Source organism: Macrotis lagotis, chromosome 7 (genome assembly GCF_037893015.1).
Source record: "Macrotis lagotis isolate mMagLag1 chromosome 7, bilby.v1.9.chrom.fasta, whole genome shotgun sequence".
Lineage (NCBI taxonomy): Eukaryota > Metazoa > Chordata > Mammalia > Peramelemorphia > Peramelidae > Macrotis > Macrotis lagotis.
Window position 1 is genome coordinate 167,662,920 of NC_133664.1, and position 18,211 is coordinate 167,681,130.

An 18,211-nucleotide genomic window follows, 5' to 3' on the forward strand; every position below is an offset into this window, starting at 1 on the left:
GGTACAAAGAAAGCTTAAGGTCTATACTTTTAGAGTTAGTTCCATCTATTATAGATTTAGGGCTGAAAGGAACTTCTAAAATGTTCTCTTCTATGCCCCCTGGCTTCCCTCAGTTCCCCAGCTTAAATTCCATCTTCTACAGGAAACCATTCCCAATCTCTTATAATTCTATCGATTACTGATTATTTATTCAGTGTATGGTTTGTACATAGTTTTTTGTTTGGTGTCTCCCTCATTAGATTGCAAGTTCCTCAAGGGTAAGTACTATCTATTGCCTCTCTTTATATTCTCATTATTTCACACAATGTGAGGTACATAGGTGCTCAATAAATGTTTAATGACTGATTATTATGCCATTTTGTTTATCCACACAACAATACTGTGAGTTAATTTGTAGGTGGGGAAAACTGAGGCTAGTTAAGTTAGGTTAGTTAAGTAACTTGCTAAGGGTCACATGATTAGAAATGTCTGAGCAAGGATGTGAATTCACTTCTTGACTCCACATCCAGTGCTCTCCCCACCAGATGTCTCAAGATCATGCAGGTGGATCTGGATGCTGGTTGTCTGACTTCAAAATAAAGTTCTTTCTACTATAGCAACCTTCCTTCAAATCTACATGCAAGAAAATAGCTATTAAACTTCTGTAAATTTTGTTATTTTGATTCCATCTCGATTTCCTTGCAGTTTATTTATTGGGATATTCCTTAATATCCCCTTGAAAAACAAACACACACACATACACACACATTCTAACTAAATAGAGAAAGGCAAAAGAAAGGAAAAAGTCCAAGTTCTTCCCTCTTTAGGGGTTTTTACAGGAGAAGAGGGGTCAAGGGTAAAGTTAGGAACCACATAGTATCAAATAACAAAAAAACACAAGGTCCTGGGAATGCCAGGATCCTGCCATATTGTAAAAGGACAAAAATAATTAAAAATTTAGCTTATAGAATCAGAAACCTAGAACATTTTATAATTACAAGATTGTTTTTCATATGTAAACATAACTGGGTCAGATCACAGAAGAGAGTATTCAAGAGAAAAGTGCTCAGTTTAGGACCATCCCTTAAAGTCTGTAGTATCTCTTCCTGTCCTTCATTTCCATCAAATATTATGTTTTCCCACTAAGTATATTATACAGTTTAAAATAGATAAAAATGACAATAAGGGGAAAGAACTTACAAAACATGTAACCTGAGAAAAGTGGAAAGTCTTAAAATTTGTCTTGGTGAAGATGGGAGAAAGTAAGACTAAATATATGGACTTTAAGTATCTATCAATCTATAGATATGCCAATAGGTAGCATATATCATATATAATATGGATATGAGTATATATTATGTATATATATATATTTGTGCATATATGTGTATGTGTATATATATGTGTGTGTGTGTGTGTGTATAATATATATGACTCTCAAGCTTCTTTTTGTTTTTTTTTCCAAATGACAGAACATCTCCTACGTTTCAATCAGTTCTCAAAAGTCTGATGACAACAAAGGAAGGTAGCTGGGATATTAGCCCTAAAGCATGCCTCTGATAAGAAAGTGGCATAATTGCATGTCTACACTCTGAATTTAGTTTTTAAGGAGTTACTATACATGCATTTGTGCTGATTCAGATACACCATCCATTCCCTCTCAAGGTGAAGGGCAGGAGTATGCAATATATTTCGACAGAATCAGTGAATCTAAAATCAAATAAATCTAAATGGATGATATTTTGTATTTATTACCATTCATTTTGCCTAGCAATGAATAATTTAGTTTTGCTTAGACAATTCAACAAATCTCACTCTTGCACATATACATATACTCACACATGCATACACACATAAACACATGTGAAGAGATCAGATTGAAATCAATATTCATGATATAAGGAGTACTAGAAATGATATCCTCTTTCACACACTTTTTGGAAAGTCATGATGCTTTTGATATCTTATTTGGTAAGCACAGAGGTACACCTCCTGCATCATAATTTACTGCAATCTTTTTTAAGCACTAAACTAGACTTTTCAAAGCTTGAAATTCATCCTTTTCTTTCATTGTTTCTGGATGTTAGCATACAGCTGAGTTTAGTAAATCAGTGTTGAACCCTATATTTAATGGATTATGTTGAAGCTCAAAGTGAGTAGTGAATTCAGTGAATACAGAACTCAATCCCCAATTAGAAGCCACACATTCCAGCTCAGTCAAAAGATAATTAATGATAGCTCACACTAAAGGGTTTATTAGGTGCAACCTGGTTGGCATTAGTATCAAAGAGAAGGCAAAAAAACTTTTGTATATTACGTTTTTAAAACAAAACTATCTTTCTTGGCTCCCAACCAAATATCTAGGATTAGATTTTTCAGACACAGGCAAAAAGCAGACACATTTAGAACAATATCCTGCTGCAGATTTTTATGTAAACTGTACAAATGTTTGAAACATTTTAAGTACCAGAAATGAACATAAGATACTTTTTAGCAAATTTCTGGGTAAAATGATTTTCTATTATTCTTTTTTCCTGTAACAACCTTGTTTACTGTAAAAGTGATACAAAAGAAATATGGGAAAGAGATTTGCTAGAATCTAATTAATTATTAGAAAAGATTCTGTATTGAAAATACATTTTCTCTAAATGTGAGCTTTACCTTGACACATTTTGCCAAAATGTCAACAAGTTTTTTATCCTCTATGTTTATATGTCTGGACCATTTCTCCTGTTCTAGTCTTTGCTTATGCTTTCACAAATGAAAATAATTTTACAAAGTTTGTCCCATGGGTAGATCTTGAACTAAACAATGTTATTTTAGTTCATTGAAACTGGTGGGATTTTTGCCTTGATGACATATAGCAAAGCTCTTCTTTTGACTTCAGAGATCCCTTTAAATGCTCCATGGATGAACTGTGACAAAGATGAGCTGTGACAAAGATGATAATGAAACACTTCTAACAAAAGAATTAAATGTCCCCAAAATAAAGAATCCAGTAATTTTACTTTAATATTGAGAAACATATAAATATACTCCTATTAAAACTATCTCTTTCTGGTACTAAAAGTATAGTATTTATCTTTTTGGATAGACATGTGTTTTTTCTCTGGATCTCATCACCTGCATAAACATATCACACACTACATTCTTGCCTTCAGGCTCACCAATATGTTATGACACTTTAACCTCAACAATTTAACCAATAAATGATAGAACCTATTTATTTTTCTGAATACTATGTAAAAACTGGGATAAGATTTGAATTCTTGAAGACAGACCTGAGATATAAAAAATATCAACCTATGTAGGCATCTTTTTTGGAGACATTAAAGTCAGGCAGAGGAGGACAAGAATAAACACTACCTGTCCAGATAAACTCTGTGAATAAATGACTAAATCCCAAAGAATTAAATAGCAACCATGATGCTATCTAGCATGGCTAGCAGCCACAGCTAGGTAGGTGTGATGCTATTTTGCTTGGCAGACATAAATGTTTGTATAGGCACTTTTAGTAGTGACTTTGGGAAGCACTGGATAAGTGAAGAAAAAAAAATGGATGCTATCCAGTAAGACAACTTTGCCTCTTGGCATTACAGCAGACAGCTGTTTAAAGTTTCCTCCACCCATTTTTTTTTTTCAGGTTACTTTGCAGGTTTGAGTTTCCTTTTAAATTAGTCAGAGAGATGACTTATGTGAAGGGAGGCATTACATAATTAGTGACTGAAATATACTTTTGCCCTGGCAACTTGGCATAAAAGTAAAGACAACAAAATAAATGTGATGCAATCTGACATGGGACTGAATTCAAATATAAAGATATCATTTTAGTCTAAGTGATAGGTGCTGAAGTGAGAGACCCAGCCTGAAATACCAGGAATTTTAAAGTAAAGGCTGACATCCATCAAAGGGAAAGTGTGATCTAGGGGAAAGAGCAACCAAAAAAGAAATTAGGATGACTGGGTTAAAGCCTCAGCTGTGATAATTACAGGCTATTTAATTCTGGGCAATCTATTGAACTTATATGAGCCTTTGCTTCCTCATCTGGAAACAGAAAAACAAAACAAAAAGTTTATGTTACTCATTATTATGGGGGGGGGAGTATTTTCTCAACCCTTAAAGTACAATATAAATCTAAAGTATTTTTATTATCTATTGAGATGTAAAACTTGATCCAGTTACTTGGGCTCTTGGGTTTCAGTTTTTAAATAGTAGGGGCTGGACTAGATCATTTGAGGTTCCTCTTATTCAAAAAAATTCTAAACGATCCTAAAAAAATATAAGAAATCATCAAATTTTTACTAGCTGTGTAATCTTGGGTAAGTCACTTAACCCTGATTCCCTCACATGGAGGGCCATCTCCAGTCAGATTCATGTCTGGCCACTGGACCCAGATGATTCTGGTGAAAGCGAGGCTGTTGATTTAGCACAGCATCTCCCTCACTTAACCCCCCCCCCCATGAAATTTATGAAATCTATGAATTCAAATTTATGAGAAGTTTGTAAAACTGACACCTTGCTCTGTATAGCAACATGAAAACTGGAAAGATTATAACAGAGGTTTCTTGACCAATGAAGAATGGCATTTGGTCTGCAATCTGAGAATATTTATGTGGGGCAATGACAGGCAAAACAACATGCAGAAGGTCCATAGTCATTAGGTGTCAGAGGTGGGTCTTGAACCCAAGTGATATAACCCCAGACAAAGCACTGTAACAATATATCATAAAAAAATGACAGCAGAGATTGTGGAAATCCTTGAGTGCCGGGGTAAGGAGTTTAAATTTTATTTGTTAGGTTTTGACCAAAGGAATGTCATGACCACATCCATGCATTTAAAAATGATATCAACATTAGATTGGGAGGATGTGGCACAGTGGTTAGGTGGCACAGTGGATAGAGTACTAGCTCTGGAGTTAGACACCTAGCTGTGTGACCTTGGGCAACTCACTTAACCCCTTTGCCTTGCAAAAAACCCCCAAAAAATTCAATGACAGGAAAGAGAAAGTGATGAAAGAAAGACCTAAATTGAATATATATAATAAATCCAAGGGGATAGAAATTGGGACTTATAATATAATGATGGTAGGAGCAATGGGGTAGGAGGGATCAGATGTGAGAGATTTCAGATGTATAAGAGGAAAATATTTGATACTAAATGAAGAAGAGAGGAAAGGTGGGAGACAGAAAAAATAAAGGTAATATCAAATCTTCAAATGTGGAGAAATGGTGATACTAGAGGTTATTAAGCAAATTTAGGAGTTCTTTCCTTAACTCTACAAGGCTGGAAGTATAGCAGTATCTAATTCAAATTTCAATGCAGATTCTTATAGAAGAATTCACAACAAAATACTCTGTTCACCACCTGAGCTGCTTTTCTTTTCTTTAGGCAACCTTTCCTGAGGGCTTGCCATATTGGTGCCAAAGTTAGTGCTGACAAACAATGTTTCACATAATGTGCTTTAGCCTTATGTAATTCAGAACACTTGAGTTCAAGAATCTATAGTTTCAGCCTTCTCAGAAACAGGGATTGCTGGCATTTCACCCCAACAAGACCAATGACCAAAATATAATTTGTTTTGCTTGTCTATGCATGTATTTATGATTTTTTTCTTTTTACAAATGAGAAGATGGGAAAGGAAGAAAATGAATTCTTATTAATTAAAAACTTAAAAAAGAGAAAATTCATAAATTTTGCTCTCTTCTATTGATAACAACTTAATTGGATTCAAAAATTCACAGAATTTTAGAGCTGTAAGAGATCTTAGACACTTAGTTTGCCCGCTCTCACTTTATATATGAGGAAACTGAGGCACAGGGAGGTGATAGAATTTACCCTATGATGTCAGATCTGAATAGTTCAATATACCAATATTCCATTGCTGTTATTCAGTCATTCAGTTGTTTGATTATATGTTTCCCAGGGATTTTTTTTTCCATGAGATCTTCTTGGCAAAGATATTGAAGCGGTTTGCTATTTCATTCTCCAGTGTGCCTCCACTTTACAGATGAAAACTCTGGCAAAAAGCTTGTATGTGTGTCTTGAGTCACACAACCAGTAATTGTCTTAGACCAGATCTGAACTCAGTTCTTCCTGACTCCCAGTCTGGTGCTCTATTTACTGCAATACCTAACTATCTTCAACTACCATAATGCCTTTCAAATCTTCCCTTTTTATATTCAACAAACATATTATGCATCTAGGAGAAGCATAGTGCTGGCATCAAAACCAGAAATACTGGCTCACATTTTCCCTTTAACACATAAGGACTATGTGATCTTGGGCAGATTACTCCAAATCCAAGGACTCTAGGCAATTCAAGATTCTAAGATCCAGAGGAAGTGCTGATCTGCTTTGGGAGAGCAAATTTCCTCAAATGAAAGTTCCTGACACCAAGGAAAACTATAAATCCCTTGTACTCAACTCTTTACTGTATTTGCTTTGTTCAGAGTAATTAGATAACTAGATGTTTAGAAATAAAAAAGACAAAAATTAACACCAATTTCTTCCTCCAAGTTGTTTACTTTGGGGTTTGTGTGGGTAGGAGTACAATACATTAAAAAAAGCAAAAACCTGATAATTTGAGAAAGGAGATAGGACAAATAACTAGGGCTATTAGGAAAGGCTTTAGGTAGGACGTGTTTCTTAAATGAAGAAAATCAAATAATATAACATAGAAAGCACTTTGAAAAACTTAAAGCACAAAATTCATATTTTTCTTGTTATTGTTATAATAATCATAACAGCAACAACAATAATAATAATAATGTTTACCATTATGATGAGCTAAGGATTCCAAGAAGTGGAAGTTAAGAATGCTATACTGTAAGAAACAGGCAACGGTCAGCACGTACACATGGAGATGAGGGAAGGAATATCAAGTTTATAAAGCAGAAAAAGGTCAGTTGGGGAGGAAAACAAAATCTGGAAAGAGAAATAATTTGAAATAAAGTGTGAGCTATTTTATTGATTAGGCTCCATCTTGGGTTATTCTTTGACTCCTTTCCTTACCCCAGGATTATACTCAGGAACATTAGAATGTAGCTCATCTCTAGGTCTCCCCAGGAAAATCAAAATAATCTTCAGTTCCCTTGCATGTGCTTAGGTTAATATGGAATAATGGATAGGCTTTATTTTATTCTTCGATGATTGTAAAACTGAGAGCACCCAATTCCATTTATGCTCAAAACAAGACTTTAATTCCCTTTTCTAGTGAGCCTCAAGCATTCCCAGAAGACAACACAATTTCTTCTAGATTCATCTTACTACCTTGGAACTTAGACCACCACAGGCCAAAATAGGAGAAACAGAATTAATCCTTTATCCTAGGGGACCCTCAGTTCTTTAGACACAGTCTTCCAGATATAAAGTTGAACTCCCTGGAGATAAGGGAATTTCAAATATTGAATAAATATGAGTCTTGGCTAAATCCTTGTCAACAGAGGGATAAAGGAGAAGCTGCAAAGAAACTTAAAAAGTGAAGCATCAACATGAGTCTTTTCTTCTAAATTTTCTAGCAGGCTGTTATTTTTTACCTTAAATTTGTTTGACTCCTACACTTGAATTACACCACTGCTCATTTAATTCTTCCTTGTTTCTTTTTTCTTAGGGCTTCTAACGTCCACTAACCAACTGGAACGCCCACTGGGGTAGGAACAACAAAAGGAGTGAATATGAAGTTGACAAAAAGAAACAGAAAAATTGAAACAGAAATTCTGAGGAAAGAGTTGGAGTTTGAACACTAGAGGGCAGAGTGATCATTCCATAAAGGCAAGAAATTGTGTCCTCAGAAATGTTCCACAAAAGATAGGCTTAGCATTGTAAAGGAATGATATCATGGTAATGCTGAAAGTTTATTTTTGACACAGTGTGTCATAGGAAGTGCAACCTTTTATCATAACTTGAAACCAAAAGGGTCAGAACATCCTCAACACTGCATTATTTATTTAACTGTAGTGATAATATGAACAGCTGTGAATTTAGCACGGAACTTAAGAAGAAAGCACAGATAAATAGTAATGAATATTTCCAAGGAAAGATGGTTTCAATAGACTATTCAAATTAATTAACAAATTCATTAAGTTGCAGTGGTTGATCACTTGCATATTAATCAGAATACTCATAATTTTCTCAGCCAAAATTTGTTTACTTAAGTTAGACAGTCAGTAAATAATAAGATTTCATAGTTCTACCACTACTTAACAGTAGAATAGTCTCTAGAGCATTTGCCACTGGGCTGGTATTATTAGTATTTTAAACAACATGAACACTGACTCTAAATCAACCATCTACATAAAAGTTCAGAAAAGTAGAGTAAGAGGAGACTCAGCCTAAATTCATTGATGTAGTAATTTAAAAGATAAGGATGTGAGAGGCTATCCCAAGTTATGTAACTTTTTTTTGACTCATGGCACAGTATTAGTTTTCACAATGTGTATAAGAGGGTCAAGAAGCTCACGGACACTCTTTGGGAACTGTTGCCGATGTCAAAATTGATCCCTATTTTTGAATCAATACAATCTTAAAGATACAAAACTCTAAGCTTCTTCTTGGTGGAAGTAGTGGAAGTACTGCATTCTCTGAGCCTTGACCAATGAAGTATTTGTTAAGAAGGGTCAATTTAGAAAACATACAGACTATAAGGCTAATGTACAATCAGCAGATCAGTTAAGTTTAGAGACACTCATACTTGGGGGCTTGTCTGACAATTTCTGATTTGTTCTTTTGGGTTTTTTTTTAAGATTTTATTTATTTTGAGTTGTACAATTTTCCCTCTAATCTTACTTCCCTCCCCCGACCCCCATAGAAGGCAATTTGTCAGTCTTTACATTGTTTCCATGATATACATTGATGCAAATTGAATGTGATGAGAGAGAAATCATATCCTTAAAGGAAGAAACATAAAGTATAAGAGGTAGCAAGATCTGATTTGTATTTGCTTGCTGCAGCTGCAGCTACTGTGTTTTCTCCAAAGTAATATAGCCAGTTTATAAGTGTCTGAGGCAGGATTTGAAACTGTCTTCCAGAATCCAAATACTGTTCTCTATCTTCTTTACCATCTGCCTGCCAGATTAGTAGTTAGCAACGTATAGTAAGACCAAACCACTCAAACTAATTAAATGTGGTTGTAGTTAGGAACTCTGTGATAGAAACTTCACCAAGAGTGAAAAAGTTTACATTTCATTGTAATTCTTCCTCTAACTAGTTGTGTGACTTTGCCTGTCACTTTAAATCTAAAAGCCTGTTTATTCATCAAGAAAATGAAAGAAGTTTGAAGAAGGTCCTCTTCAGCATTCTATGACCTATAAATGTTATCACTGGGAGGGAGTAAGTCATAATGATCCTACCAATGGCTGGGAAAGCTTTGAAAGAATTTTGTTGCATAGATTTTGCTTTAATAGATTTCCAGAAAGATGTGTATCTAAAATTTTATCTCCTGCATACCCACACATGAAGGGAACTGCTAATTTATTTGGAATACCCCATTTCTCTGTATCTATCTTATACCCATATATTTCTCCCTGTATATATATATATATATATATATATATATATATATATATATATATATATATATATATATATATATTTCTCCCTGTACATATATATAGATGGATACTTGTATATGACAAATGATCATTTCAAAATTAGAATTTGATAAAATATAATATAAATACAATCATTAAAGTATGTCTTTCTTATTCTCCAAAGAAAATATTCTAAACCTTCCCTTCTTTCCTCAACTTGATGTTCCACATACTTTCTCTTCTCTCAAAATTGAGGGCTGTGTCCATTTATTTCTCCTCAGAATCTCCTGGCATCCTTTCTCACTATATTATCATTTCTCCTGGTCACAAGAAACATTGCTACATGTATGCCTGATCCCCTCCTTACTCTCTAATCTTTCTTCAACAAATTACTTCCTTAATCATTTGTCTCAGATCTTCAGCCTCTCTCTATATAAATTGATTTCTTCCAAATTGTTTAAAAAATGTACATGACTCTTCTTTCCTAAAATAAACACACACACATATTTATATCTATCTATCCATCTATCTGAACAAATAAACAGATAAAACCCATCACTAAATCATACCACCTTTCTAGATATCCTATATCTCTCCTTCTTTTCTTAGGAAAACTCTGGAAAAGTTGTCTATTCATCCTCCACTTTTGTTCTCACTCAACTCTGAATTTGGATATTTAATCTCATTCAACTTAAAACTGTTTTTTTCCAATGATATCAATTCTGAAATTTTATGATCTTTTCTCACCCTTCTTAATTTATCTGTTACATTTGGCAATATTAACCATATTCTTCTCTTATTAATGATCTTTTCTCTGACTTTTGGATAATGCCTGCCATATACCATCCACCAACAAAATATATTTTGATTAACTCCACTATTAATGTCACTTATCCCCAAATACCCTAGATCAGAAATGTCATATACCTGGCCTGGAACATACCAACTTCATTTTCAAGTTCAGTCTATCTCAGATTGAAAGGAAATTGGGAAACATTTAGCAAAATAAATAAAAATTCAAAAAACCATAGACAATAACACATTTTAAACATTGTCAATATATGCTCTGCAGGTATCATTACCTATGAATCACTGGTCACTGTTTCTATTTGTTTGACACCACTGCTTTTGATCATGTGTTATCTACAACACATTGATCCTTGGATAGCTTGCCCTGCTGCTGTAACTCCCAATCCACCCCTTCTTTCCAATATTATCATTATTTCTGTATGGAGCATGATATTTGCATGCTCTTTTGCTCCATTCATGATTTTTGTGATACTAGAGATCAAAAATCTCTTTCCAGACTCCCTATATATTGTGTCCTCCATTTACTATGTAAACTCCTTGAGGTTAGGGGAATGTGTCATTTTTATATTTGCATTTCAAGTACTTAGCACAATGCTAAGCACCCAGTAGTTCACTTAACTAGATTTCTTTTCTCTATTTATTCATTCATAGTGAACTAAGCCCAAAGAAATCAAAATCCTTCATTAGTCAAAAGTAAAACAAAGAAAAAGATTTAAAAGAGAATATTTTTAAGAAAAGATTATTTGGCAGTACAAAATCCTACAAGAGAAAGAAAAAAATGTTAGTTAATCAAGAACAAAATGAAAAATCCTTTTCTATGAACTCTCCCCTCATGTTGACATATTCATTACAGATCATTTTTGTTGCAAGAAAGAAAAAAATAGTTATCTATAAAGTTACTAAAGCATCATCTCTTGTTCAAGAAAGAGAGACAGAGGGAGAGAGAGAGAGAAACTGATATCCCCATAGTTTTTCTGAAGCAAGAATATAAGAACTTTCTAAATCATCTCTGCTTAAGGATAATGGGCACACGAATAAACGTGAATAAACATGAATAAACAGAAACCTGTTGCTTCCCATGACTATCCTTACTAACTTCAAACTTTCTAGGTGATTTAACTCTTGGGCCTGATCTGAAAAAAAGCATAATTTTTCTTTCCTTTAGATAAAATTAATGGTGACAATTGCATTTACTGATTTTATATTTTATGTACTACCATTATTTTATGTTTGGGCTATTCAGTAGTAAGGAATTGGTATTGTATACAAATACTGAGGTGCTGTTTGCTTGCATTTGAGAGAGAATATTTAGGATTTAATATAGTCATTTTTTTTAACCTATGAGCACTTAAGTTTCTAAGATGTGGCTAAAAACTAGCAGGAAGAGTTATGGAAAGCATTAATTTGTCTTTGAGTCTCACAAAACATTCACAACTTTAAGGCATGGACAGGAAAAGTGGTGATAAAGATCAGTGCTGACAGGATCTCTAGCATACAGTTTCTCATAACACACATGCTAGTTGTAATTGGAATGTAATGTGATTTCTCCATCAGGACCTAATCGTTTTGATCATTAATTTCATTTTTAGGACAAATTACAGGATGCAGCTACTGTATCTACATATTTAAATTGCTTTTAAGGTAATTAACCAGAAAATCAAGAACAGTCTGTCTTCTTAAATATCTAGATATTTGAGAGGAGTGTCTTCATATGATATTGTTCTTTTTTCATATTCATGTGTAGAAACAGTATTAGGATTGGAGGTAACTTGCTAAAACCAAAAACACGAAGAATATTAATTTTATTTTTAACTTTCAAAAAAGGTGGTTCCCCATTCCTTTTTGCATAAGTAAGGATTCCAATCCATTGCCCCCTTTTGTTTTTAAACAAATGAAACTTCACATATAATTTAAAAATAAGGGAATATTACAATAATGACAATCCAATATTTCTGGTGTAGATGTCTTAAATTTTATTTAAAAAATGAAAATTTGGGCATCATTATCATTGAAAAATTCTAAAACTGTAAAAAATTCTTAAGAGTATAATGAAAAACTTTCCACCTACTGTTCAGTTGATGAACTAGGTCAAGATTTTACATTGTGAATTTATAAAGCACAAAATGGAAGCAGTTGTTAAAAGCAAAATGGAAATGAGCCCCAAGAAGTCTGGCTAAAAAGTTTGTTGTTGTATATTTCCCTATTTCTTTAAAGTCACCACCCCCATTTCGATCACTCATATTTCCAACTATAGTGTCATCCTTCATTCATTCTTCCTCTTCCTAAAACCAAGAATTTAATTAGTACCAAATTGTATTCTTATATTCACAGAATTTTCCAACCAGTCTCTTTCTTCAACCCCCAATTATTACCATAATTTATGTCCTCATCACTTCTTTTATTTTTTAAATTTTATTTATTTAAGGCAATGGGATGACCTGACTTGCCCAAGGTCACACAGAGCTAGGCAATTATTAAGTGTCTGAGGCTGGATTTGAACTCGGGTCCTCCTGACTCCAGAGCTGGTGTTCTATTCACTGCTCCATCTACCTACTTATCACTTTCTTATCAACAGTTTTTTTAGGTTTTTGCAAGGCAAATGGGGTTAAGTGGCTTGCCCAAGGCCACACAGCTAGGTAATTATTAAGTGTCTGAGGCCAGATTTGAACCCAGGTACTCCTAACTCCAAGGCTGGTGCTTTATCCACTATGCCACCTAGCCACCCCCTTATCCACAGTTTTTAAATTATTTTTGTGCTTCAAATATGTTCCTATTTTATTCCCCCCCTCTCTCTGGCTCTCAAAATAATTTTATATTTTCAGATTTTTGACATATTATTTCCCTTCATACCCTCAGTGGTTCATCCACTGGCTTCTTGCTCTTCCTCATAGATGTCTCTTAGTTTCACATCTCTTTGGCTTTTCTATTATTCCTGAAACATTTTTATTTTCAGTCAAGATTCAGTTCTAATAATCATTTTTAGGAATCCTTTCCTGTTCCTCCAGCTAAAAGCATAACCTCTTTCAAATAATCTTTTATCTGTTTTGCATATGTTTTGTTCATACCTACATAAACACAAATCAAAGCTATCAATAGTCACATAAAATGCTCTAAATCACTATTGATTTAGAAAAATGCAAAATAAACAACTCTGAGATTTTCCCATCACACCTATTGGATTGGATAACATGATCGAAAAGTAAAACAACAAATGTTGGAGAGATGTGAGAAAAATTGGACACAATGAACTATTGGTGGTGGTGTGAACTAGTCAAATCATTCTTTAGAATAATTTGGAAATATGCTCAAAGTGCAATAAAATTATGAAAACACTTTGACCCAGAAATACCACTATAGTTCTGTACCCCAAAGATATCAAAGGAAAGGTTTGTAAAGGACTTATTTGAGCAGACATATTTTAGCAACTCTTTTTAAGGTGGAAAAAAGAATTGGAAATCAAAAAGACAATTATCAATTGGCTAAACAAATTGTGGTATATGTAGTGGAGTACCATTGTATTATAAGGAATGACAAGTCAGATCCTTTCAGAAAAACCGAGGAAAAATATGAACTCATGCAAATAGAATAGAACCAAGACAACATTGTGCACACATACACACAGCAACATTGTAAGAATGGTCAACTGTGAGAATTTTTGCTTTTCTGATCAAGACAATGATCTGAGACAATTTCAAAATGTTACCCAACTCAAGAGAGAAAACTGGAAGAGATCTAAATAATGAAGAAAACTTTTTTCTAACCTTGTTTTTGTCTGTGCTCTTTTCTGACATGGCTAATGTGGAAAATATATTTGTATGACTTGACATACATAATTGATCTAAAATTTCTTACCTTGGAGCAGTTGGAAGGAGGAAGAGTATTTCAAACTCAAAATTTAAAAAAAATTGCTAAATTTTTATATGTAATTAAGAAATATTTAACAAAGTATATAAATTACATTAAAAATTGAGAGATAATTTACAAATGTCTCAACTATCACACATCTCTTTTTTACTTCAACTATGAAGGTGCTAAGCACATAACAGTCTGTCCCTCTTTCAATTTCTCTGGGTGGGGTGAGAAGTATTCAAGATGGAGTTTAACATAAAAACAAATTAGCATCAAAGAAGAAGCCAATGAGGCTTTGCAAATTTGGTTCTATTTTTGCATAATTTTGTTGCAAGAAAGAAAAAATAGTTATCTATAAAGTTACTAAATGAAACAATCAGTCTCGCCTTTGACCCATAAATATATAACATTTAGAAAATTTGTCATTTTATGGCACAAATTGGTTCAAATGATGCCTAGCAAATTGTGAATAAATACTTTACTTTCAAACAGCAAAAGAATCTCAAAGTTGTATAGAATCTCAATGGTCATTGATCCAGTTCCCTTTTTGAAGAGTGAATCTTCTTTATCCCAAGTGAGCATACTTTCTCCACTGGAGAATTCTGAGTCTTGGAGAATATATATTACTTATTACATTTGGGGGCATTTGTTAGATTTTTCTTATTAAAAAAAGTGAAAGTTCTGCTTTCATGGGCAAAGTATTATAGAAGTCTCATCTGTCTTCCAGTTGTCAAATCTTTGAATATTTTTAGATAGAAATCCTGTTTCTCCTGTCTCTTTTTCTCTCTACTACATAATCCTCTCTTCTTCTGCTGAACTTTATGTGACAGGAATGACAGCACCTTCACTGTCCTATTTGGTAGTTAGGTGGTACAATAGATAGAAGGCTGCTGGACCTGAAGTCAGGAAGTCATCTTCCTGAATTCAAATGTGGCCTCCAACACTTATTGGCTGTGAGACCCTGAACAAATAATTTACTCATGTTTGCTTCAGTTTCCTAATATATAGAAAAAGATAGAGAAGGAAATGGCAAACCAGTCTAGTATCTTTGCCAAAAAAAAATCCAAAATGGAATGAAATAATTGAATAACAATACACTCTCACTGTCCTAGGGATTCATCTTTGGATGAATTAAAGATTGTTGATAACCTTCCCAGAAATATGCTACTTCAAACTAAACAATGTGCTACTGAAAACTAAAATGTCCTATTTCAAATTAGACCATATATGGTCTAATTGACGAAAAGTGCAGTGAAACTACCGTCACTTTACTAAACATTTCTATTAATATAGCTTGAGATCACTGTTTACAGTACATTGCCAACCTCTAATTGAGCTTGGAGAACACTAAAGCCCCAGTCTTAGAGGGAAATTTATTCCTTACAATAGCAACTTATTACTTGGTAGAATGTATAATCTGTTGGGAAAGTTAAACTAAAGCAAAGGATTGGAAAGATAAAAGTGCTCATCAAACATTATTCTGAAACAGTACATATTGCTATGCTGCATTCTTATTTTATTATAATAAAAAATGTAAAAGTTCTAGCAAATGATAAAAAAAAGAAAGAAAGGGAAAAAAGGAATAGCTATCATTAAATTGAATACATACTGTACCAGGTCTTGGATAAGGAATTCTTCCATCATATTGGACCCACCGATGATCTGCACTTTCTTTATGAGCATATGGGCCATTAAAAACTGCTCTAATGTCAGCCATACTATAGACACAAACAGCAGAACCCTTGAAGATGGAGCTGAAAGAAAGAAGTGTTTCACTTATAAATGTTTGTTTGAATCTTTTAGAGATTCAAAGAAATAATTAATTAAAGAGAATTGCTATTTTCTTCTTTAATACCATGATTTTTAAAAATGCATATATATGTGCATACATGTATGATTGTGTATATGTTCTAAAAATATAACATTAATACACAGTAAAATAATTACCTCATCAGCTACTAATATTAATATCACAAGCATATTAATAAGTGATAAACTTGTTAGATGACTCAGCTATTTTACATTATCAACCAGTTATTCATTATAATCTTCATTTTGTTTAAAAGTTATTTTGTCAGAGGCCAGCTAGGTGGCACAGTGGATAGAGCACCAGCCTTGGAGTCAGGAGTACCTGAGTTCAAATTTGACCTCAGACACTTAATAATTACCTAGCTGTGTGGCCTTGGGCAAGCCATGTAACCCCATTGCCTTGTAAAAATCTAAAAACAAGAAGTTATTTTGTCTAAAAATTATCATTTTATATGGTAAGTTTGCATTTTAACTCAGAAAGCATATTATATAAAGGAAAATTTTTTATCTTTTTTGCAAAATAATGTTTTATCATATCACTAGTTAATCTAAATAGTTGTATGTTATATTTTCTAAGAGTGAGGAATTTCATATTAATAAAAAGATTTGAAATGGATTTTCTTATGTGAATTTGAAGATAAAAGGAAATCATTTTGCATTATATGATGATTGTTTCATGTTTCTGAACATCAGACCCAGGTTTCCTGACCATATTATGTATCAAATATGCTTGAGTAATAGACACCTTATTTTTGTGGTTAAAATTTATAGATATCACAAAGGTAAAGTACATATTACTGAGAAATAAGACACAATGCATAAATAATATTATTTTTAAGCAATTAATTTGAAACAAGTCTTCATAATAGGTCATTTTTCCTTTGAAATGAAATTGCATTGTCTTTACATTGGAAACTTCTTGTGACTCCTCTAACTAAAAGGGGATGTTCATTCTTTATGAGTTGAGAGAAATACAATCTTGCTATGACAAAAATGAGCTAATCACACTTAAACACTGCTTGTTTTGCTATCCATGGGATGACATTAATGGGAAACATGGCAAGATGATACTAACCAGAGAGCAAGAGGGAAAAAAAAAAAAGAATTACGCTAAAGGAATGAAGGTGCATTATCATAAATTGGCAACATCTTTTTCTACTCTTTGGATATATTCAAAAATCTTCTGATTGGTTGTAAGATCCATGCAGCTCAATAATTCCTAGATGTTCAGAAATTTTAAAATAAAATGAAGCTAGCCAAAAACAAATTGCCTTGTAACCCCAGACTCTGAGTTGGTAGAAACTTCTTAGGAGAAAAAATAGAATATGTCTTGAGGCTTATTTTTCCTGGCATATACATATATATATATATATATATATATATATATATATATATATATTATATGTCTGTCTGTCTATCTATCTATCTATCTATCATCTATCTATCTATCTATCTATCTATCTATCTATCTATCTATCTATCTATCTATCTATCTACTCTGCTTTATGTACAGATTCCACAATAACTTCAAAGGAAATTCAGTGAATGGGGAGGTGTGAGAGGGAAATAATGGAGGCTAAGATAGTTCATATGAGCAGGCATTTGATCTTTGATCTCATATTTCTCAGTCATCATTATAGACATTAATAGAAAATTGGAGTCTAATGTAGTGTTTTCATTTAGCATCTTAATTCATGTAGTAAAATATTTTAAGTAATTTTTTGAAATGTAGTATTATTTATAAGTATTAGCCAGTTGGATTCAATTTGTAACTTTTTGTATTCAAATAAATATTTTAGTGAACGTAAAAAGAAAATTTGCTAGTCACTTTCTCTGAATTTCTATCTCAATCACTGTTCCTTTTATATGGTTACACTTGGTGTTGCCTCACTTCTGGCTGCTTACTCTTTTTTATTTTTTTGTTTGATCTATTGCTTAAGTGCTTTTTTCATATTTCTTCTGGCAGTCAATTCTGTCACCTCTCCTTAATTGATTCCTATTTAACCTTGTATATAACTTGCTTTGTACATTTGCATGTTTGCCTGTATATTTGCATGTTGCCCCCCCCCCCCCCATTAAATTTTAAGGGCAGGGAACTGCTTTTTTTTAAATTCTAGCATTTCACAAATAGCAGGTCCAAATAAATGGTTCTGATTGATTGTTCCAAGAAACTGATTTTAATTTCATTATAATTCCCATCAGTGTGCAATTTAATAACCTTTATTGTCAGATATTT

The 18,211-nt window shown here is 33.2% G+C and overlaps 1 protein-coding gene across 6 annotated transcripts in view; it reads right to left on the reverse strand.

The window, feature by feature from the left end:
• The window catches only part of SEMA3D (semaphorin 3D), a 221,408-nt gene that overhangs the window by 26,368 nt on the left and 176,829 nt on the right, over positions 1–18,211 (reverse strand). For all 6 annotated transcript variants that reach the window (XM_074194057.1, XM_074194052.1, XM_074194056.1 and 3 more), the window contains one exon: positions 15,776–15,920. In XM_074194057.1, coding sequence (XP_074050158.1) covers positions 15,776–15,920 — 145 coding nt within the window. The remainder of the gene's footprint in view (positions 1–15,775; positions 15,921–18,211) is intronic.